This window comes from Saimiri boliviensis, chromosome 13 (genome assembly GCF_048565385.1).
Source record: "Saimiri boliviensis isolate mSaiBol1 chromosome 13, mSaiBol1.pri, whole genome shotgun sequence".
NCBI lineage: Eukaryota > Metazoa > Chordata > Mammalia > Primates > Cebidae > Saimiri > Saimiri boliviensis.
The window spans coordinates 42,250,963-42,276,229 of NC_133461.1; the positions used below are offsets into that span (position 1 = coordinate 42,250,963).

The 25,267-nt window shown below is 39.7% G+C and overlaps 1 protein-coding gene across 2 annotated transcripts; it reads right to left on the reverse strand.

Moving 5' to 3' along the window:
• Positions 1-14,821: 14,821 nt before the first annotated feature.
• On the reverse strand, positions 14,822-21,815 carry RMP24 (ribonuclease MRP subunit p24). 2 transcript variants are annotated; one of them, XM_003924728.4, is made up of 5 exons: positions 21,342-21,815; positions 21,238-21,260; positions 18,936-19,135; positions 16,300-16,490; positions 14,822-15,047 (listed from the first exon to the last, which is right to left on the reverse strand). In XM_003924728.4, exons 1-5 carry the CDS (start codon positions 21,416-21,418, stop codon positions 14,882-14,884), a joined length of 657 nt encoding a protein of 218 aa, XP_003924777.1. In that variant the 5' UTR covers positions 21,419-21,815; the 3' UTR covers positions 14,822-14,881. The 2 variants fall into 2 exon arrangements, with proteins under 2 accessions (XP_003924777.1, XP_010333731.1); XM_010335429.2 differs by lacking the exon at positions 21,238-21,260 and having other exon boundaries at positions 21,342-21,432.
• Positions 21,816-25,267: the final 3,452 nt, after the last annotated feature.

Here is a 25,267-nt window from a genome sequence, read left to right on the forward strand (position 1 = left end):
ACGCAAGTTTTAGTAGCCGAATCAATCAAGCAGAAGAAAGGATATCAGAGATTGAAGATCAACTCAATGAAATAAAAAGAGAAGGCAAGACAAGAGAAAAAAGTGAAATGATCAAAGCCTCCAAGAAATATGGGATTATGTGAAAAGACCTAATCTATGCTTGATCGGTGTACCTGAATATGACAGGGAGAATGAATCCAAACTGGAAAACACACTCGAGGATATTATGCAGGAGAACTTCCCTAGCCTAGCAAGGCAGTCCAATGTTCAAATCCAAGAAATACAGAGAACTACACAAAGATATTCCTCAAGAAGAGCAACCCCAAGGCACATAATTGTCAGATTCACCAGGGTTGAAATGAAGGTAAAAATGCTAAGGGCAGCCAGAGAGAAAGGTCAGGTCACCCACAGAGGGAAGTCAGTCAGACTCACAGTGGATCTCTCGGCAGAAACCCTACAAGCCAGAAGAGAGTGGGGGCCAATACTCAACATCCTTAAAGAAAAGAACTTTCAACCCAGAATCTTGTATCCAGCCAAACTAAGCTTCATAAGTGAAGGAGAAATAAAATCCTTTACAGACAAGCAATTACTGAGAGCTTTCATCACCACTAGATCTTACAAGAGCTCCTGAAAGAAACACTAAACACAGAAAGGAACAAGTACCAGCCACTGCAAAAGCACACCAAATGGCAAAGACCAAAAATGCAATGAAGAAACTGAGTCAACTAATGGGCAAGAAAACCAGCCAGTAACAAAATGGCAGAATCACAGTCACACATAACAATATTAACATTGAATGTAAATGGCCTAAACACCACAAGCAAAAGATAAAGACTGGCAAACTACATAAAAATTCAAGGCCCATTGGTGTGCTGTATTCAGGAAACCCACCTCACATACAAAGACACACGTAGACTCGAAATAAAGGGATGGAAGATTTACCAAGCAAATGGAGAACAACAAAACAGGGGTTGCAATCCTAGTCTCTGATAAAATGGACTTCAAACCAACAAAGATCAAAAGAGACAAAGAAGGGCATTACATAATGGTAAAAGGACAAATCCAACAAGAAGAGCTAACTATCCTAAATATATACATACTGAACACAGGAGCACCCAGATACATAAAGCAAGTTCTTGATGACCTAAAACGAGATTTAGACTCCACACAATAATAGTGGGAGACTTCAACACTCCACTGTCAATATTAGACAGATCAACAAGACAGAAAATTAACAAGGACATCCAGGACTTGAATGCAGAGCTGGACCAAGCAGACCTAATAGACATATACAGAATATTCCACCCCAAATTCACAGAATATACATTCTCAACACCACATTGCACTTACTCTAAAATTGACCACATAATTGGAAGCAAATCACTCCTCAGCAAATGCAAAAGAATGAAAATCATAACGAACATTCTATCAGACCACAGCACAATCAGATTAGAACTCAGGACTAAGAAACTCACTCAAATCTGCACAACTACTTGGAAACTGAACAACTTGCTTCCAAGTGTTGACTGGATAAACAATGAAATGAAGGCGGAAATAAAGATGTTCTTCAAAACCAATCAGAAAGAAGACACAACTTACCAGAATCTCTGGAACACCTTTAAAGCAGTGTCGATAGGAAATTTATAGCAATAAATGCCCACATGAGAAACAAGGAAAGATCTAAAATTGACACCTTATCAAAATTGAAAGAGCTAGAGGAGCAAGATCCAAAAAAAAAAAAAAAACAAAAAACAAAAAACTCTAAAGCTAGTAGAAGACAAGAAATAAGTAAGATCAGAGCCGAACTGAAGGAGATAGAGACACAAAGATGCCTTCAAAAAAATCAATAAATCCAGGAGCTGGCTTCTTGAAGAGATCAACAAAATAGACCACTAGCTAGACTAATAAAAAAGAAAAAAAAGAATAATCAAATAAATGCAATAAAAAATGATAAAGGGGATATCACCACTGATTCCACAGAAATACAAACTACCATCAGATATTACTACAAACGACTCTATGCACACAAACCAGTAAATCTGGAAGAAATGGATAAATTCCTGGACACTTGCACTCTACCAAGACTTAACTAGGAAGAAGTTGAAACCCTGAATAGACCAATAACAAGGGCTGAAGTTGAGGCAGCAATCAAGTAGCCTACCAACCAAAAAAAGTCCAGGTCCAAATGGGTTCACAGCCGAATTCTACCAGATGTACAAAGAGGAGCTGGCACCACTCCTTCTGAAACTATACCAAATAATACAAAAAGAGGGAATCCTTCCTAACTCATTTTATGAGACCAACATCATCATCCTGATACCAAAAGCAGGCAGAGACTCAAGTAAAAAAGAAAACTTCAGGCCAATATCCATAATGAACATAGATGCAATAATCTTCAGTAAAATACTGGCAAACCAAATGCAACAGCACATCAAAAAGATTATTCATCATGATCAAGTAGGCTTCATCCCGGGGATGCAAGGCTGGTTCAACATATGCAAGTCCATAAATGTAATCCACCACATAAACAGAACCAAAGACAAAAACCACATGATTATCTCAATAGATGCAGAGAAGACCTTTGACAAAATTCAACAGCCCTTCATGCTAAAAACTCTCGACTAGGTATCAACAGAACGTATCATAAAATAATAAAAGCAATTTATGACAAGCCCATGCCAGTATCACACTGAACAGGCAAAAGCTGGAAGCATTCCCTCTGAAGTCAGGCACTAGACAAGGATGCCCTCTCTCACCACTCCTATTCAATATAGTATTGGAAGTTCTAGCTAGAACAATCAGGCAAGAAAAAGAAATAAACTGTATTCAGTTAGGAAAGGAGGAAGTCAAACTGTCTCTGTTTGCAGACAATATGATTGTATACTTAGAAGACCCCATTGTCTCAGCCCCAGATCCCCTCAAACTGATAAGCAACTTCAGCAAAGTCTCAGATACAAAATCAATGTGCAGAAATCACAATCATTCTTACATACCAATAACAGACAAACAGAGAGCCAAATCAAGAGCAAACTCCCATTCACAATTGCTACAAAGAGAATAAAATACCTAGGAATACAACCAACAAAGGATGTAAATGACCTCTTCAAGGAGAACTATCAAACCACTGCTCAGTGAAATAAGAGAGGATACAAACAGATGGAAAAACATTCCATATTCATGGTTAGGAAGAATCAAATTGTGAAAATGGCCATACTACCCAAAGTAATTTATAGATTCAATGCTATCCCCATCAAGCTACCAATGACCATCTTCACAGAATTTTAAAAAACCACTTTAAAATTCATATGGAACCACAAGAGAGCCCTCATAGCCAAGACAATCCTAAGCAGAAAGAACAAAGCCAGAGGCATCACACTGCCAGACTTCAAACTACACTACAAGGCTACAGTAATCAAAACAGCATGGTACTGGTACCAAAACAGAGACATAGACCAATGGAACAGAACCGAGGCCTTGGAAGCAAGACCACACATCTACAATCATCTGATCTTTGACAAACCTGACAAAAACAAGCAATGGGGAAAGGACTCAATATTTAATAAATGGTGTTGGGAAACCTGGCTAGCCATGTGCAGAAAGCAGAAACTGGACCCCTTCCTGTCTCCTTACACTGAAATTAACTCCAGATGGATTAAATATTTAAACATAAAACCTAACACCATAAAAACCCTAGAAGAAAATGGAGGCAAAACCATCCAGGACATAGGCATAGGCAAGGAATTCATGACTAAAACACCAAAAGCAATGGCAACAAAAGCCAAAATAGACAAATGAGATCTAATTAAACTTCAGAGCTTCTGTACAGCAAAAGAAACCATCATTAGAGCAAACCGGCAAACAACAGAATGAGAAAAAATGTTTACAATCCACCCATCTGACAAAGGGCTAATTTCTAGAATCTACAAAGAACTGTAACAGATATACAAGAAAAAAACAAATCCATTCAAAAGCGGGTGAATGATATGAACAGACACTTCTCAAAAGAAGACATATATGAGGCCAACAGACATGAAAAATGCTCATCATCACTGGTCATTAGAGAAATGCAAATCAAAACCACATTGAGGTATCATCTCAAGCCAGTTAGAATGGCGATCATTAAAAAATCTGGAGACAACAGATGCTGGAGAAGATGTGAAGAAATAGTAACACTTATACTGTTTGTGGGAGTGTAAATTAGTTCAACCATTGTGGAAGATGGTGTGGCAATTCCCCGAGGATCTAGAAATAGAAATTCCATTTGATCCAGCAGTCCCATTACTAGGTATATACCCAAAGGACTATAAAGTGTTTTATTATAAAGACACACACACACATTTGTTCATTGCGGCCTTGTGTACAATAGCAAAGACCTGGAACCAACCCAAATGCCCATCAATGATAAACTGGACAAATAAAATGTGGCACATACACACCATGGAATACTACACAGCCATACAAAACGATGAGTTCATGTCCTTTATAGGGACTTGGATGAATCTGGAAACCATCATTTTCATCAAACTGACACAAGAACAGAAAACCAAACACCACATGTTCTCACTCATAGGTAGGTGTTGAACAATGAGAATATGTGGACTCAGGAAGAGGAGGATCACATACTGGGGGCAGCTGGTGGGGGGACTGGGGAAGGGACAGTAGAGGGTGGGGAGGGATAACATGGGGAGAAATGCTGGATGTAGATGAAGGGGGAATAGAGACAGCAAACCACCTGGTTATGTATGCACCTATGCAACAACCCTGCATGACCTGCACATGTACCCTAGAACCTAAAGTAAAATAAAATTTTTAAAAAATGATAAAACTAACCAAACAATACCTATACAACTGAATTTTTAAAGACGTATCTGAATAAACTTAATGGCTCTGAATCACAATATCATTTATATTAATTCAAAATTTCAGTTTTATACCTTTTCCATGAAGTACAGAATTCAAATACATGTATAATTCTACAATTCATTGCAAATTCTACTTTAGTCTATGATCCATTTATCAGAGACAGTAAAATATAGTTTACATTTTTTATGTTACTGTTGAACAGTAAGAGGAACATGTTCCAAGTAATATATTTTCATAGTGAACAGTAAGAGAAATGTGTTGAGTTTGTAGTTTCCTAAGAATACCCATTGCAGAATTCTTCCTCAGCTTTGCAGCATTTTTTGGACCTAAGTTACTTAGTACATTGTGTGGATTTAGATAGCTTCTGTAAGCACTTTAGAATTTCTTCATTCTGCACTAGAAATCTCCTTTGTTTTTTAAATACATTAAAGATGCATAGACTTCTTTGTATGCTACTTAATGAAATTAAAGTACTATTTACATCTTCTAAAAATCCTCCACACAATGTACTTTTGTTTTCCAAAGGATAAAATGGAAACACGACTTGACTTGTTTGCAGATGTGTTCAGATTTAAAAAAAAAAATCTTACTAGGCATGCATGCCGTCTGAACTTATCAATAAAAACCAGCAAAATTTAGTTATAAGCTCAAAATTTTAGTATCTTCAGTTCTGTTTACTTTGGACAATAGTATCAAAGAACTCTACAAGTTTGCATTGTATCTGAATCCATGCCATCATCCCTTCAGAGAAGGGTGACAAGTGTATGCCACACATGCTCTTCACATCCTATGTTTCTCTGTCTCTTGCTTATGGACTATATCACTAATTTTTTTTTTTTTTTTTTTTTTTTTTTTTTTTTTTTTTTTTTTTTTTTTTTTGAGAGAAAGAGAAAGTAAAAGGGGGAGAGAGAACAGGATTCTCTCTCTATTGCCTAGGCTGGAATGCAATCTAAAAATAGGTAATAAAAACCTCTTATATGCTGATAAAAGGAGACAGGAAGGAATAATGGAAGAAAATAACAAACAGCCTACCAATATTTTATTTAAGTCTGTGAGATACTATTGCAAATGCTAAAGAGTGATTTACTGCCAATTATGTAGTCACTTTCAGAATAGGTGTAATATGATACTGAGAAAAATGTATGTTCTATAGACCTGGGGTGGTGAATTCTGTAAATATTCACTAAGTTTGCTTATTCCAGGTCTAAATTCAGATCATAAATGTCCCTATTAATTTTTTATCTCATTAATCCTTTGAATATTAACAATGTGGAATGTGGTGTCAAAATCTCCCGCTGTTATTGTGTGGGAGTCCAGGTCTCTTTATAAGTCATTAAGAACTTGTCTTATGTATCTAGGTGCTCCTATATTGGGTGCTTATATATTTATGATCATTAACTCCTGTTGTTGCATTGATTCTTTTACCATTATGTAATGTCCTTCTTTGTTTCTTTTAGTCTTTGTTACTATTAAAGTCTATTTTGTTGGAGACAAAAGTTACAACTGTTTTTTGTTTGTTTGTTTGTTTGTTGGTTGGTTTTGGTTTTTGGTTTTTGTTTGTTTGTTTGTTTGTTTTCTCTCCATTTAATTGGTAAATCTTCCTCCATCCCTTTGAGTCTTTGTGTGTAGTTGCTTATGAGATAGCTATGGATACAGTGTACTGATGGATTTTGACTTTTTATTCAATTTGCCTGTCTGTGTCTTTAATTAGGGCATTTAATCCATTTACATTTAGAATTAATATTAATATTTGAGAGTTCAATATTGTGATTTAATGCTAGCTGGCTATTTTGCCCGTTAGTTCATGTAGGTTCTTCATTATAGAGATACTCTTCACATTTTGGTAAGTTTTTGGAATGACTGATACTGGTTGTTCCTTTCTGTTTGTAGTGCTTCTTTCAGAAGCTCTTGTAAAGCAGGCCTGGTGGTGATGAAATCTCTGAGTGCTTGGTTGTTCACAAAAAATTTTATTTTTCCTTCACTTATGAAGCTTATTTTGGCTGGATATGACCCCAACTCTCTTCTAGTTTGTAGAGTTTCTGCTGAGAGGTCTGCTGTGAGTCTGATAGGCTTCCCTTTATGGGTAATCTGACTTTTCTCTCTAGCTTCCCTTAGAATTTTCTCCTTTATTTCAACCCTAGTAAATCTAGCAATTGTGTGTCTTGGAGTTGCTCTACTTGAGGAATATCTTTGTGGTGTTCTCTGGATTACCTGGAGTTGAATATTGTCCTGCCTTACTAGGTTAGGAAAGTTTTCCTGAATAATATCCTGAAAAATATTTTCCAACTTGAATTCATTATCTTCGTAACATTCAGGTACACCTATCAATCATAAATTAGGTCTTTTCACATAGTCCCATATTTCTTGGAGACTTTGCTCATTCCTTTTTACTCTTCTCGAATCTCGTCTTCTCATTTCATTTCATTAAGTTGGTCTTCGATCTCTGAAATCCTTTCTTCTGCTTGATCAATTAGACTGTTAAAACCTGTGCATACTTTGTGAAGTTCTCATATTGTGTTCTTCAGTTCCATTAATTCACTTATATTCCTCTCTAAATTGTCTATTCTCATTAGCATTTTGTCAAACCTTTTTTCATGGTTCTTAGTTTCTTTATATTGGGCTAGAAAATGTTCTTTTAGCTCACAAAAGTTCCTTATTATCCACCTTCTGAAGCCTAATTCTGTTAATGGAACACACTCATTCTTCATCAGGAACTGTGATCCCCTGTAGAAGGAGAGGGATTCTGATTTTGGGTATTCTTGGCCTTTTTATGCTGGTTTCTTCCCATCATTGTGAATTCATCCACCTGTCGTCTTTGTAATTGCCAACTTTCAAATTAGATCTCTGAGTGGACGTCCAACTTGTTGATTCCCAGCACCAAAATCTGAGCTACCCACTGTGTCAGCTAAAACAGCGGCTTTAATATTCGTGGTGCTTTTCTGCCCGGGAATCTCTGGTCTGGCTTCCCGCTTGAATCCTTTTTTCAATCAGGTGAATGGGTGACTCTGCCTTCCTGGAGCTCCTAATGTCGACCAAAAGGGGACCCAGTCCCGTTTTCTCTGCACCAAGAACTGCTGCGCCAGGGCACTGGTAAAACCACCATGCCAGCCACAAGAGTTGCACTGGCAACCCATGGGGCTCCTCCGCTGGGAATCTCCTGGTCTGTGGGCAACAAAAATTCGTCTGAAAGTGTAGCATCCTCTCATTCTGTGCACTTTCTCTGGAAGCTACAATCCTGAGCTGCCAGTAGTTGGCCATCTTGGATCTCTCATCCTATATCACTAATTCTATGAAGCCTGAATACAGTCAGCACTCCAGGCAGCCATTACCAAGTTGCCTGGAGTTGGAACAGGAGTTAAAATACATTTATTTGTTACCTGTCAATGTGAAAAGTTTGATGGGTTGCTTTCCTTTTCAAAGGTGGTGCCAACTGAATTATAGAAAGCAGTAAGAGGAACGTGGTCTCCTCAACTTTTGTGGTTTCCTAAGGGTACCCATTGCAAAATTCTTCTCAGCTTTTCTGCATTTTATGGACCTAAGTTATCAGAAGTCCAGTTAATAAGTCAGAGTATCTAAATAAAGACCTCTTTTCCATTCATTATAGCAAGCATAGATTCTAAGGTTGTTGAATTGATGTGTTGAGCCTTTACTGTGTGGCAGACATTATAGGAGAAGCATAAGAAAGGAATTAAAGAGAGTGAGATACAGCTTGCCCTCATAGAACTCAGAATTTAATGTAGGAGACAGATACTTACTTAAACAATGTCATAAGTTCTACACAAGTGGTGTGGAAAAAATTACGCAACACTGAGGAAAAAACGGTTGGTGTCTGTGGGAAATAGTGCTTTATAGCTCTAAGAATGACATATGTACTCATTTCTGAAGTTTGATCAACTGACCATGGATTGAATAAACAATGAAAAGGACTTTTAAAAGTTTTTTTAAAAAAAACCTGTCTCAACATACTAATGAATTAAATGAAAATTAAACAAAATGAGACAGTATATATAAAGGAGCTCCTACTGACCAAGTTGTAACAACTTGAGCATCAAAATGGAAAATACAAGTTGTAATTAATTAAAACAAGTAGATTGTGCTGTTTCTATCATAACATTTTTAAAAGAAAAATATTTTCTTTTCAAATAACGAATATATACAAATTTATTGTTATTTTGTAAACTATTTCATTGTAAGTTTAATGTCAAGACAGAGAGAAGTATATGCCCATGTTGTAGATGAGTTACTTATACCCTGGGGTTACAGCCCTCACAGAGCTCACAAACTGGGAGGCACACATTCTGGAGACTCTGAGCAAAATCCTGTGTGAGAGCTGTGCTAGGGTGAGTACAAGTCTCCTTAGAAGCTCATTCTTCAAGTCACATCTGACTCAGATTTGTGATCAGAACTATGAGTATTTCTCTGTGTTACACAGCAATAAATATTTTTCTAAAAGAAAAAAAGTGCGAAGAGGATGGATCCTCTGTAGCAAGAGGCTGAAGATGAGAAGGCAGGGCTATTCCATATACCATGGTCCTGAATAAGAGGGATGGAATCCCCTGGTGAATAAGAGGAAGACTGCCTATTATAACTGAACAGGAATGAGAAAATGAGAGGACACAACTTTAAAGCAATGTCTGAAATGTGCAATTGTATTTTGAGACCCAGTTAATTCACTGGTACCGCTCCTCTTGGATGTGATCCACTTGGGAACATTACTGGGGAGTTCCAAAATCTGAGCAAAGGTCAAATTAGAAGTTACCCTTGTGTAAAAGGCCCAAAGGGCTGTGCTGAGGGGGAGAATAGTGCACACTTAAGAACTAGGGTATTGTCAGAGATGATTTTGGCCTCCAGATTGTCAACTCTGTCATCCCAGAGTTCTTTGTGTCATTAACAAAGCACATCAGTTTTTGTCCCCTCTTGCCCTCTTCCCAGTCATTGCTGTTGGCTTATTTTTCTAATAGGGTTCTGCTTACCCCATCCGTCCCCTTTTGGCTGGTGAGGGCCTCCTTTTCATTCTCATGATAGCTGCCTTTAACCTTTAACTTAGGCTTGCTGGTCCACAGGGTCAGTGGTACTCTAGCCACATAGTCCAGGTTCCACCGCCCATGACTAGGAAAGCAGCCCAGGGCTAAGTCGAGCTGTCTTCAGGAAGCACTGCTGTAGCCAGAAGGATGCAGAAGCATGTGAGAAGCCCTATGGCAATATGGCGGAGGCCCAGGAAAGCCATGAAATTAGAGCTGCTCAAAGTCTGAGCCTACGTTGCACCTCTGCTGCTTCTCTTTACAGGACTTAAAAATTAAATGTCTACATTAAATTTAAGGTAATGTTTACTTTTTAAAGGATAGTTGACAAAAAATTTATGTTTTCAATGTGTAGAATTTTGTTTTTAGTACATACAGAATTGCACAACAATGTTCACTATCTAATCCCAGAATATTTTCATCACCCTAAAAAGAAATCCCATACTCATTAGGAGTTGCTCCCCATTCTCCCTATTCCTCTGGCAACCGCTTGTCTATTTCTATGTATTTTCCTATTCTGAACATCCCATATAAACGGAATCACACAGCCAGACATGGTGGCTTACCCCTGTAATCCAAGTATTTTGGGAGGCTGAGGCAGATGGATCATCTGAGGTCGAGTTTGAGACCAGCCTGGTCAACATAGTGAAACCTTGTCTCTACTAAAAATACAAAAAATTAGCTGGGTGTGGTGACAGGTGCCTATACCCCAGCTACTAGGGAGGCTAAGGCAGGAGAATTGCTTGAACCCAGGAGGTTGTGGTGAATCAAGATCACACCATTGCACTCCAGCCTGGGCCACAAAAGCAAAACTCCATCTCAAAAACAAATAAGGGAATCACACCATATGTGGTCTTTGGTGTCTGACTTCCTGCAATTAATATGTTTTCAAGGGTCATTCATATCCTAGCATGTATCAGTAATTCTTTTATGGCTGAATATTACCATTCCACCGTATGGAACACCCATTTTGTTCATTCAACAGTTGCTGGACATTCAAAAAATATTATTTTAGCTATTTTGAAATTTTCATTTTATGCATATTATAAACACTACTGCCATGAACATTCATATATAGGTTTTTGTGTGGACATCTGTTTTCAATTCTCTTGGGCATAAGCCTGAGTGGAATTGTTGGGTCATATGGTAACTCTGTTTAAATTTTGAGGAACTGCCAAACTTCCAAAGTGACTCCACCATTTTACAATCCTAGGAGCAATGTGTGATGGTTCCAATTTCTTCACATCTTCAACACTTGTCCTGTGTTTGTGAGTCAGCCTAGTAGGTATGAAGTATCTTTTCATATGTTCATTAGCCATGTTGGAGAACTGTGTTCAGATTCTAACCATCTTTTGTCTTTTTATTTTTGAATTTTAGGCATTCTTTATAATTCTGGATATAGGTCCCTTAACAGATATAAATGCTTCTCAATTTAGGATGGGTTATGTCCTGGAAAACCCATCGTAATGTTAACAAATCTCAAGTTGATAAGTAGGAGAGTATTTGTATATAATTTGCAAATGTGTTCTCCCATTCAGGGGCTGACTTTTCACTCTCTTGATGGTGTCCTTTGTTTTTTTTGTTTTGTTTTGTTTTTGTTTTGAGATGGAGTTTTGCTCTTGTTACCCAGGCTGGAGTGCAATGGCGCGATCTCGGCTCACCACAACCTCTGCCTCCTGGGTTCAGGCAATTCTCCTGCCTCAGCCTCCTGAGTAGCTGGGATTACAGGCACGCGCCACCAAGCCCAGCCAATGTTTTGTATTTTTAGTAGAGACGGGGTTTCACCATGTTGACCAGGATGGTCTCTATCTCTTGACCGCGTGATCCACCCGTCTCAGCCTCCCAAAGTGCTGGGATTACAGGCTTGAGCCACCGCGCCCGGCTTGATGGTGTCCTTCGAACAGAGCACACAAGTCTTTAATTTTGATGAAGCTCAATTTATCTGTTTATTTTTCTTGTTATTGCTTGTACTTTTGGTGTCCTATCTAAGAAACCACTGCATATTCCAGGGTTATGAAGATTTACTCCTGTATCTTCTAAAGGTTTTATAGTTTTATCTCCACACTTCAACTTTTAAATGTTCCCTTTAGAAATGCCCAGACCTTTCTGCCAAACAGAAAAGTCAAGAATCTGTGGTGTCCTTCACTTGCAACTGAAGTAATGTGAACAACTTACCACCTAAATGTTCCTGTCTTTACTACTTTTTATCTACTTTGCAATCATGTGCTCAGAAAGACCTTAGTTCTTAGTTCTAGTGTGGAACAGGTACAACTCATTAAATGTAGTAGTCTAGAACTATCTTGTGCTATGTGCTGGGCAACAAACTAGGTGCTGGGGGTACAAGTGAGACCACTCAGGTCTGCAAAGAGCTCACAGGCAGTTGGTAATGATCAGAAACAAACTACAGGGTCACCAGAACTGTGATAAGAGTGGCCTCTCATAATGCAGTGGGGTTGGGTGGAGGGCAGTCTCCAAAGTGAGTCCTAAAGGAAAAAAGCACGTGCAAAGGCCCAAAGCTGACAAGTACATGGTATATATTGAGAACTGCAAAGAGCTCACTATCAGGAGCAAGAAGAGTTCAAGAGAAACAAATGTTCTAGAGAGAAATTAGCCAGAAGGATAAAGCAGCTACCATGACCGTTGTGTTGTGCTAGATGTTGTGGACACAAAGTGAACACCTGGCCTTTTGGTGGTGGCACCAGCTAGCACAATTTCATTTCATGCAACTATAAGATCAAGTGGTTAACTTTGGCCTTTTGAGTTTTTTAATTGACAAATAATTGCATATATTTATGGGACACAATGTGATGTTTCATTACATGTATACACTCTGGAATAATCCAATCAGGCTAATTAATAGATCCATCACCTCAAATATTTATCATTTCTTTGCGGAGAGAACATTAGAAGACCCTCTCTTTTGGCTGGGCACTGTAGCTCACACCTGCAATCCCAGCACTTTGGGAGGGAGAGGTGGGAGGACTGCTTGAAGCCAGGAGTTCAAGACCAGCCTGGGCAACATAGTAAGATTTTGCCTCTACCAAAAAAAAAAAAAAAAAAAAAAAAAAAAAAAACCCTCTTTCAGCTATTTTGAAATATGTATTAACTATAGTCACCATGCTGTACAACAGATCATTGGAACTTACTCCTCTTAAAATTTGCCTTTTCCTTTCTACTCATCCCATTCCCAACCACAGCCTCCAGTATTCACCATTATATCCTCCGAGTTCTACGTTTTTAGATCCCGTATAAATAATATAGCATTTGTCATGTCTGGCTTATTTGAGTTAGCATGTCTTCTAGGTTCATCCACATTACCATAACTGACAATTTCTTTTTAATTGTACTTTAGGTTCTGGGGTACATATGCAGATCTTGCAGGATTGTTGCTTAAGGACATACATGGCAAGATGGTTTACCACCTTCATTCCCCCATCACCTAAATCTGGTATTTCTCCCGTTATCGCTCCCCACCTTCCCCACTCCCTGCTGTCCCTCCTGTAGCCCCCACAACTGACTGCAGTGTGATGCTCCCCTCCCTGCGTCTGTGTTCTCACTGTTCAACATCTGCCTATGAGTGAGAACATGTGGTGTTTGGTTTTCTGTTCTTGTGTCAGTTTGCTGAGAATGGCTTCCAGATTCATCCATGTCCCTAAAAGGACACGAACTCACCGTTTTTTATGGCTGCATAAAATTCCGTGGTGTGTATGTGCCACATTTTCTTTATCCAGTCTATCACTGATGGACATTTGGGTTGGTTCCAAGTCTTTGCTATTGTAAATAGTGCCACAATGAACATATCTGTGCATGTGTCTTTATAATAGAACAATTTATAATTCTTTGGGTATACACCCAGTAATGGGATTGCTGGGTCAAATGGTATTTCTATTTCTAGATCCTTGAGGAATTGGCATACGGTCTTCCACAATGGTTGCACTAATTTACAGTCCCACCAACAATGTAAAAGTTTTCCTATTTCTCCACATCCTCTCCAGCATCTGTTGTCTCCAGATTTTTTAATGATCACCATTCTAACTGGCATGACATGGTATCTCAATGTGGTTTTGATTTGCATTGCTCTGATGACCAGTGATGATGAGTATTTTTTCGTGTTTGTTGGCCTCATATATTTCTTAGAATTTCTTGTTTTTTAAAGGCTGAATAGTATTCCATTGCATAAACACACCAGATTTTTAAAAAATCCATCCTTTGACAATTATTTCTGTTGTTTCCGTATCTTGGTTATTGTAACACTACAATGAAACATTGTAGGGTAAACATCTCTTTGACATACTGATTTCAATTTCTTTGGATATATACCCAGATGTGGGATCATATGGTAATTCTACCTTTAGTTTTTTGAGGAACCTCCATACTGTTTTTTCCAAAGTTGCTGTACTTATTTATAGTATCACCAACAGTATGTTCCCTTTTCTAAACAGAAAGAAAATTTTAGTCTCCCATTGAGTGATCTATAATCAGGAATGTTCCAGATACTTACTTTTGCATTCAAAATGGGAATAAGGTTCAGGTTTTACTAAGGCAGTTATGCAGATAATTGTGAGAAAATAAGGACCCACCTAATCCTTTCCCTGAATTATCAATAATGCTATAGACACATGGAAGAAACCTCATGAGTGAATAGACCCTCTCATAAAGATCTCAATTCCCTTTTGAAAGAAAATAACATACATAAAAACTGCTAACTAAAGGAAGAAAAAATAGTAATGCCACTACTCAATGTACATACATAGCTTTATATACATACACATATATATCTATACATACACATCTACGAAGAACTTTCATGTATTTTTTGATCTTCACAACCATCCTATGAGGTAGGCAGGTTTCGAGTATTCATACTAATGAGGTATTTTCCCAAAGAATGCCAAGAAAAGTTTGCATTCAGATCTAGTTTCCATGTATTCAAGAAATAAAAGTTTAAAAAGTTGTTTTACTATTGTTTCAGGATTGACATCAGGCATTTCTTATTTTCAAGGTCCACCCTTCAGAGAAGATAAGAAATTTCTGAAGTCCACCTTTGGATTCTTTTGGAATTCATTTTGACTAAGTAACATTTTTAGTTGAGAGAAATGTTTCTTTGTTTTACTCATATTCTTTGAGGAGGAAGTAGATACTGACTGTCCAGATGTAGGTGTTCTGAAAAGAAACAAAACCACACTTAGTTATACCAACATATGACAATCATTTTCTACTCTTTTGTATTATGGATATATACAGGCAATGGCTATCCTTGGTGTAGTATCATTTGATAAATCCCTGTTCAGTTAGATTTCCTCAGGAATTTCTGACAGAGTTAAGGGCAAGAACAAACATTTAGGGCAAGAAAGTATACTGTGAATGGTTCACGTTTGTTTTTTCTGGAGATGGAGTCTTGCTTTGCCGCCCAGGCTGAAGTGCGGTGGTGCCATCTCATCTCGCTGCAACCTTTGCCTCCCAGGCTCAAGCAATTCTCCTGCCTCAGCCTCCCAAGTAGCTGGGACTACAGGCACACACTGCCACACCTGGCTAATTTTTTGTATTTTAGTAGAGATGGGGTTTCACCATGTTGCACTGGCTGGTCTCGAACTCCTGAGCTCAGGGAATCTGCCTGCCTCGGCCTCCCAAAGTGCTAGGATTTACAGGCGTAAGCCATCACACCCGGCCGTGAATGATTCAGTTCTGTCGGCACAAAGGAAGAATTAAGGCAAAGTAAGACAGGCAGGCAGATTGGTGCCAGACAGGCCTGGAAAGCCATGCTAAAGCATTGGTCCATATGCTACAGAGTGATAATTCTAATCAGAGCTATGCTCCAGAAAGATGAACACACTAGAAGAGTTTGATCCTGGAAACAGGGAGATCCATTAGGAAAATCATTGCAGTAGTCCTGACAAATGGTGCATAAGGACTGAAACCAGAATATAGCAGCATTAGGGAGAAAAAAGAGCAAAAAGATGAAAACAGCATGGAAGTAAAATATACAGAAATCGGTGACAAGGACCAAGGGAATACGGATTTTTGAATATACCTGTCATTTTAGGTCAAAATGTCCACAAAGGTATGTTCATTCACAAAATAAGGAACTCAGGAGTAGGGGCAGTTTGAGTGGTTAGCTGTGGGGAAATGATGAACTAAGTTTTGAATATGTAGGGGACTGAAGCGGATATATTTAGCAGGCAGCTGGAAATAGGCCCAGGAGAAGTTGGAAGTAGAGTAACATACCTAGAAGTCAAATGCATTGACGTGAGCATTGAAGATATGGGAGTATGTGACATTAGAAAAGGGTATGGAGGAAACATGGCCAAGTCCTGAAATGCATGGCATATTTAGGGAGTACATATTAAACACAAAAAATTAGAAGAAAACACTTGAGTTAACATTGGCAATTCAAAGAGTTCATGGATTAAGATACCTGAAAATCAATGCTGGACTCTTGCCTTTGGAACCAAACTTATCATGATTTGGGTCTGCAGTCCTTCTCTCTGGTGTTTTTAGGGTGAGTTTACTTGTAGGAGTGATAGGATTGCTCTTCAATGTTGATAGAAAGCTTCTGCTTTTACCATGATGTTTCACTGTCCTGTTGCATGTTTTACAAGTGATCAACTACCAGAAAAAGAAGAAATGTCAGTCCTGTCATTTATCTTACAGTGTAACCCCATAAACCACATGTTCATTGAATTCTTAAATGTCAGAGATTATACCACATACTACGGGGGTAAGTAAAATAGAGGCTGCACTTGGAGAACTTGCAATCTAGTGGCAAGAACTGGACAACACTTTTTTTTTTTTTTTTTAAAGACAGTCTTGTTCTGTTGCCCAGGCTGGAGTACAGTGGTGCGATCTTGACTCGCTGCAACCTTTGCCTCCCTGGATCAAACAATCCTGCCTCAGCCTTCTGAGTAACTGGGACTACAGGCATCTGCCACTGCGCTGGCTAATTTTGGTATTTTAGTATAGAGAGTGTTTGGCTATGTTAGCCAGGCTGGTCTTGAACTCCTGACCTCAGGCAATCTACCTGCCTTGACCTCCCAAAGTACTAGAATTATAGGCTGGAGGCACTGCACCTCGCCAACAAGACAAATTTAAAATGAGAAAATGTTCAATAAGAAATGAATGGCTAAACATTTGTATTTAATTTAAAATAGGTTTTCAAATATAGTGAACTCTCTATTTTTAAATATAAAACCATGTTTGGGGAGAATTAGGGAAAAGATGGGAGATGATACTCTTTAACATCTGGAGAAATAGTCTTTGTAAGAGCAGTAAGCATTTAATATTTTTTGCAGATTAACTTCAAGCCTCTTCCCACCGTAAAAAAAAACAAAGCAGAATGTCACTGGAAATCTAAGTAGCCCCTTCAAATCCTTAGCAATTTTATAGGTCTAAAATATTGGTCTAATGTAACTTATACAACCAAATGAGTTGTTATATTCTCATACCTCTTCACTCATCATTAGCTCTAGAGGTTGACTTTCTTTTCAAGATTCACTTCTCAATAAATGGTCCATTTCCTAATGAATTCTACATATCTAACTCACTATGCACAGGATTCAGCCCATGCCTCAGCAAATTGATATAAACTAGTTTAAGTGAGTAGTTTGATGTTCATGAGCAGATGAAAATACCAATGGAAGATCTGTATCTATCAAAGGTCTGTGTTGCTTTACACCTTTTGGAAGGAGGCTGTATACAGATTAAAATCAATCAGAAAAACAAATGCCTTTAGTCAGCGCCTTTCTAGCTGACTTTTGATTAAAATACATTAGAATATAAGTTTCATGAGGGCAAAACACTGCAAGACAGTGAGGTAGCATTTACTATCTTCCCATTTAAGAACATTTTCCAAACATGTGGCAGTAGTATTTTTTGAAAAATACAATTCTCCAAGAACGAAGAAACTGAATTCTGTATCACTTCAATATTCTATCTCTTCTCTTTCCCTTTAACCATTTAATTTTATGACAAAGCAAAATGCACCTAACTGTCCAACACTGGTAAACTCCTAAATATGGCAATTTTCAATCAAGTAATTACTAATTATAGTCTTAGGCCAGACATAAGCTGTCATAATGTCCAGTGCCCAGCACAGTGCTGGACAATAAGCAGGCACTTGAATAGCTGATAAACGTTAGCAATGAATATGCAGGACATAAAGTCTATCTGCTACTGGCCTCTATATAGAAAACTGTAAGTAATTTGATTTTGGTTGTTTTATTCCATCTTATATCCCCAATATTAAATATTTCTTGGCATATGATAGTCCCTCAATAAAATGTTTAAAAAGCAAAAGATGCATTCACCTTTATTGGACATAGCTGTAAATACACACTCTCATATGGAGTGGGAGGACAGCTGAAGAAGTGACATGACACCTACATATATAACACTACTGTTTGAAGCAAAGGACCATTAACTGAAAAAATAATGGAGTGGTAACTGCAATTCAGGTGGAGTCATAATGGTCAGCTCAAGAAATCCTCACATTTGTGAAAAATAATGCTCAAAAATGGGATCTCAAAACAATTGAGAGCTCATGATGTTTGGTTTAGGTAATCATGAAAAATAAAAATAAGCTGTCCTTATAATGAAACACTAATCATTAGAGAAATGTTTATATATTTTGATAATACAAATATACTACTATAAATCTCTGAGTTATCTCAAGGCTGATTCTTTTTTTTTTTTTTGAGACGGGAGTTTCACTCTTGTTACCCAGGCTGGAGTGCAATGGCGCGATCTCGGCTCACCGCAACCTCCGCCTCCTGGGTTCAGGCAATTCTCCTGCCTTAGCCTCCTGAGTAGCTGGGATTACAGGCACGTGCCACCATGCCCAGCTAATTTTTTTGTATTTTTAGTAGAGATGGGGTTTCACCATGTTGACCAGGATGGTCTCGATCTCTCGACCTCGTGATCCACCCGCCTCGGCCTCCCAAAGTGCTGGGATTACAGGCTTGAGCCACCACGCCCGGCCTCAAGGCTGATTCTTAAACTGATTTTAAGTGAAAGAAAATTCTAGTTTACTCACAGATACTGGAACTGAAATCTTACCAATACACTTTTAGAGTCTTTGAACTTTTTGACAATTTTTGCTTCTTTAAAACTGAGTGTATAGTTTCTCGCTTCTCGATTAAGAAGTTTCTGTATTTTGGGTGTCATCTTGGCTTTGGGTTTGAGACGCACTCGAGAGTTATCCAGAACCAAAAACTGGAAACAGTAGGGACACGTTTCTTCAAAAGTGCTCTTATCATCTAAAATTATACAAATGAAACTCACAATTCAGCAAATCACAATTATTTTGTTACCTCAAAATACCAACATTATAAAAAGTATATTGATATTTAATATAAGCAGATATACATTCTTAAGCAGACTCAAAGTATGAAAATTTACAAAAAGATAAATTGGCAGTAATTTAGTGTGCAAAATACTGTAATTCCATCCATTCACTCTTTTCAGCAACAAACAGGCAAATCTCCAACTTAAGCTAGCAAATCCTATAGGCTTTAAAATATATCCAAAATCTGGCCACTCCTCATTACTTGCTAGTAAGCTTTAAAAGGCTGTTATGTTTCACCAATCTTACCAATGCATTTACCACAAAATAACAAATTGCACTGCGATTGTTTCTGTTTTTAAACAATTAACACAATGAATATTTATTTAGTACCCAGTGTTGAGCACTGTGCTAAGTGTCAGGGATATAACAGAACTTATAAAACCAAAGACCACACTTAAACTTAGCTCTGCCAAATGTGAAATTCATTCATATTTACTAAGTGACAACACCAGGCACTGTTCTGAGTGCTGGAGACATAGCAGTGAAAAAAGAAGAATTCACTGAGGCATATAATAAATATAACATCATCAAATGTTAAGTGCTGGGAATAAAAAAGTAAGACAGGAAAGGGGAATAGAAGTGCTGATGGAGTTACTGTAATTTTAAACAGGTGGCGAGGGAAGGCTTCATTGAGTGATATCATAGAGACCAGAGGGAAATGGAGGATTCTAATGGAAGCAGGTATGTGAGGCAAGAATCCCAGGCAGAGTGAAAAGTAGCTGCAAAGGCCCTGAAAGAGAACAGCAAGGAGGCCGAGTGTGACAAGTTGCGTGAGGGAAAGAGAGTAGGTCAGAGAGGTAAGTGGGCCTATGATACCGGGGCCTTACAATCGTTTTAAAGGACTTTCATTTTACTGGGAGATGGGAAGCCATCTGAGTTTCTGGCCGAGAAGAGACACGATCTAGCTTTGGTTTTTATCAGATTCACTCTGGCTGCTGGCTTGAGAACGCACTAAAAACACATGGGAGCTGTTAGCAGTAATCCAGGACAGGGGCGGTGATGGCCTGGAGCAGGGTGGTAGCAATGGATGTGGTGAGGAGTAGAGTGCAATCCGTCTCCGCTCACTGCAATCTCTGCCTCCCGGGTTCAAGAGATTCTCATGCCTCATCCTCCAGAGTAGCTGGGATTACAGGCGTGCACCACCACACCAGGCTAATTTTTTTGTATTTTTAGTAGAGACGGGGTTTCACCATGTTGGCCAGGCTTGTCCCGAACACCTGGCCTCAAGTGATCCACCCATGTTAACCTCCCAGAATGCTGAGATTACAGGCAAGAGCCACCGCTCCTGGCCGATTCTGGATATATTTTAAAGCCAACAGGATTTGCTGGGAGGAGAATTGTTAGGGAGTCAAGAACGGCTCCAAGGTTTTGGGGGTCCAATAACTATAAAGGAAGGATGGAATTATTTACTGAAATGAGAAAAACTGGAGGATCTTGTTGGGGGTAAAGCTCAGGTTTTGGACACATTAGCTAAGTTTGAAATTACTAGATATTGAAAAGAATTGGTCAAGAAGACATGTGGATGTCTGAGTCTAAAATTCAGAGGAGAGATCTGCGCTGAGTATATAAATTTGTAAGTCCTAAGTATGTGGTATTTAAAAGACACGAGACTCGATGAAAAACTATCAGGAAGTGTACCTAGAAAAGAGGTCCAAGGGCTGAGTATTGGAACACGGCAATACTTAAAGCTTAGGGAGATTAGGAGGAACCAGCAAAGCAAATCGATAAGTAATAAATACGTAAAAAGGAGGTGAACTACGTAATGACCTAGAAGCCAAGGGAGAAAACTACTTCGAGATGACTGATCAATGTGTCAAGTGCCTCTAACAAAGCAAGACAAGGCACATTAAGGAATTTGGATTTTTCACAAAACTGAGAAGCACGTGGATTTTGTCGAAGAATGTGGGTTTTGTTAAGGAGGGGAGTGAGTCCATCGGCCTTATTTGAGCGTTGTGCAGAATGGAGGAAAGCGGGGTGACAAGAGCCTAAGGCACAAGGGATAGGCGTTCTTACCGTGCGACAAAGTGTAGGCCCAGCTGTAAAAGAGAAAAAGACTTGTGAGGGGGAAAAAGGAACAGCTCCCCGCTCGCCTCCCGCTTCATCTCCCGTCCTCTTACAGAAGATAGCGGGCTTGGCCCGGGCAGCTGTTGTGCAGTCCCCGCGCCGCAGCCTCAAGGTAGTGTTTCTGTCTCATCGCCGCCGCCGCTTCCTCGCCGCACGTACCCGATGAGAAAATAGAGCGCCGGAAGTCTGCTCCCCAGCGTCGCCGATGTTGGTGTCCAGACTCAAGTAGCTTCCGGAAAGAGGCACGCTAGGCAGAGAGGTTCCGCTTTCCTTCCAGTCCAGTCCGGCGTGGAGGCGTGCCCAGCCCGGAGGCAGCCCCACCCGCCCGCCGCGTCCCCAGCCTTTCAGTTCCACCCCTTGGCATGCCCAGTCCCCTCAGGTCCTCGGAGGAGTTACGAATCAGACTTGAGGCTGGGCGGAGCGGCTTGATCGTGGTGTGGCGGCCGAGTCCGGAGGTGAGGCTGCCACCCGCCTCTCCATCTTCCTCCCGGCTCGCCTTCTCTCTGACAGCCCTGTGGTGGTTGCTCCGCCACCGCGTCGCTCTCCAGATTCGCCCGGCGCGAGGGGTGGGGGGCGGGGAGCGGAAGCGCGGCCCACCTCAACGCCGCGGAGAGGGGCGTTCCCAGTCCGGCCTGCCTTCCACCTGCGCAAACGCCAGCATTTCTCTTTTTGTAATTAAAGTGAAATTCACATAACGTCATATTGACCATTTTAAGGTGAACAATTCAGTGGCGTTTAGTACATGTACAATGTGGTGCAAGCACCATTCTGCTATTTCCAGAATATTTCGATCACGCCAAAGGACAGCCAACTCCACGAAGGGCTTACTGCCCAGTCTCCGCTTCCTCCCAGGCCTGGGCAGCCACCGGCCCGCTTTCTGTCTCTGTGGATTGACCTGTTCTGGCCATGTCACATAAATGGACTCATACAATATGCGACCTTTTGTGTCTGGCTTCTTTCACCTAGCATAATGTTTCTGAGGTTCATCCACCTTGTATCAGTATCAGTACTGGAGCGTGTATCAGTACGTCATTTGTTTCTATGGCTGAATAACATACTCCTTTGTACGGCTGAAATCACAATGGTTTGTCATTCATCAGTGGATGGACGTTTGAATTGTTTCTACCTTTTGGCCGTTACGGATGAATGCTGCTGTGAACACGTGTGTTCGTGCATTTGTTTGAGTGTCTGTTTTCTGTTCTTTTAGGTATAATACCTAAGAGTAGATCTGTTGAAGTATGTGGTAATTCTGTGCTTAATGAGGGTTCCAGTTTCTCCATATCCTCACCAACATTTGTTTTCATTAAAAAAAATTTTTTTATTTAGTCCTCCTAGTGAGTGTGATGTAGCATCTCGCTGTGGTATTGATTAACATTTCCCTGGCAACTGATGGTTTTGAGCAGCTTTTCATGTGCTTGTTAGCAATTTGTGTATTTGGGTATTCAAGTTCTTTGCTCATTTTTTTAGCTGGGTTTTTTTTTGTCTTTTTGTTGATGAGTTGTGTTTTTTTATGTATGTATTCTGGATAGTGGGCCCTTGTTTAACCTTTGTTTGTTTGTTTGTTTGTTTGAGATGGGACCTCACTCCGTTGCTCAGGCTGGTGTGCAGTGGTGTGATCACAGTTCACTGTATTCTTGAATTCCTGGGCTGTGCTAAAGGATTCTCCTGACTCAGCCTCCCTAGTAGCTGGGAACTAGGCTCACTATCATGCCTAGCACTGAGGTCACAGGTGGGTCTCTTCACAGAGGGAGAGCGGGGACAGGGGACTGGTCTCTCAAAGGAGTGCCCCATCCCAGGTTTTAGCACCAAATGTTAAGCACCCTTTGAATGAAGAGACTACCTAAACAGGCTTTGTGTGAGAAATGAGGCTGCTTATTCACTCAGGTACGAGCAGGCTGAGTCTGAAAAGAGTCAGCAGAGGGTGGTGGGATAGGAGCTGGTTTTATAGGTCTGGGGTAGGCAGTGAAAAGTTACAGTCCAGGGCATTTTTTGCAGGCCATCGTGGGGGTGGGGAGTGGTCACAGAGTCCAGTGTCACAAGGTTGACCTATCGGTTGAGGCAGAAACAGTAATGTTGCAAGGTTGGTTAATCAGGCTACAGGATCCAGTGTCACAAGGTTGACTTATCAGTTGAGGCAGGAACAATGGTGGAATGTTGCAAGTTTAGTTAATCAGGCACTGAAGGAGCTAGCTATTTGCCTTTTGGAGTTTTCCTGTTACCTCAGACTTTCTGGCTTCGGGAGGCCATCTGGAGGTATACCTGTGGATCACAGGGGACACCATGGCTTGACTATAGTACAGTCAACCAGTTCAAAGAACCTTCAAAACATAATTTATTTAATGACCATAATTTATTTTCCTATTAATGATCATTCAAAAAAATTTTAGTGCTTTGCTAGTTCATACAGTGTAACAGCAAAAATCGTGTGTATACTGGTGCTTTTTATTTCTGTTGTCTGAATTCCTAAAAGGGAAATTACTGTGTAGAATAATATGCACATTTTTTATATGCCAGATCATCCAGAAAAGGTTGTAGCAATTCATATTCCCAGCATGAATGACTGAGAAGGCGGGGTCAGATTGGATGGGTGAAAGGCAAAACCTCTTTTCATTTATCCCTTGATAGTTTGCATTTTCTCTTATGATGAGAAATCTCCTGTTGGGTTATCAATTTCTAGAAAATCTTTTATTTTGGTTAAATTCATTTTCTGCTTGTCCTATATGATGCAATATTTCCTTACTCACCTCTTCCTTATCTTTGACATAATTTATAACTTTTTAAAAATCTTACAGAATTTTGTATGTGATCAAACAAGTCACTCCTTTCATTATTGGATCTGGGTTTTCTGTGTGGTCTAAAACTTCCTACTTTATGTCAAGGTCAGGCAACTAACTATTCAATCAGCTGTTTTTCTCATACTTGCCTAGTATGACTTCTTCCATGTACATATTTAATTGATATGAAATGTATTGTCACTTAAGTGTAACAGCATCTGACATTTTTTCAAAATGGAAATTAAGTTATGCAAAAACCCCTTGCTAGGTAAACTAGTCTTTTTCCATTTGAATTGAAGTAAAAATAATATGCAGTGAGCACTGACTATTTGCCAGGCACTTTTCTAACCATCTTAACATGTATTAATTTATTTAATCCTCACAAAACCATGGCATAGGAGAAATGCCACTCCACCATATAGAAGTTTTATTTTGTTTTTTTACATAGTTGTATCTGTTTCTAGGTCACTAATAAAGCAGAAAGAGAGAAAATGTGAAAATGAAATCCAATATGTGTGCACATGTGCTCACCCACTCACCTCCCCACGCTCACACACTCCCCCTCCCCAGCACATTTTCCTTCAACTGTTTCTCTTCTGTCTCCCCTGAGCGCTACACTCCTCAGGCCTCCTCAGCATCTCTGCTTGCATTGCAACTTGTCTTATTAGATAACAGTGTGGCCAAAAGCACTCTTGTTTTCCCCACCAACTTGCCTGGCCGCCCAGTGTTCTTCCGTCGTAAACCCCACAAGCATCATTGCTGCTTTCTCCTTCCTGCGGCTTGCAGCTGGTCTGCGCATAGGTCCTGCTGGCTCTCCATCAGAAGCAAATCATGACTGCCCACTTCTCTGCACCACCTCAGCCACCCTCTTCTCCTGCCTGCACCCCTACCATGGCCCTCTACATTCATTTCCTGCTTCCTCTCTTATCTCTCCCAGTCCAATTGATACTGCCTTTGCAAAAATTTACAGTGAAAATGATTACTGTGAAAGAGATCTGACCTGATCAATTCCATCCTGCTAATAACCTCTAAGCTGTCCTTGTTCATTCCCAGGAATAGGCTGAACTAATTTTGGGAGGAACTTAGTTTATAGTTTAACTTTGTAACAGCCATATATAGTTTAACTTTGAAACAAAGAAACAGCTCTTTTCCAAAACAAACCTCCTTCTTACCTGGGGACTAGTCTGCCTTTGTAGGACTAACAA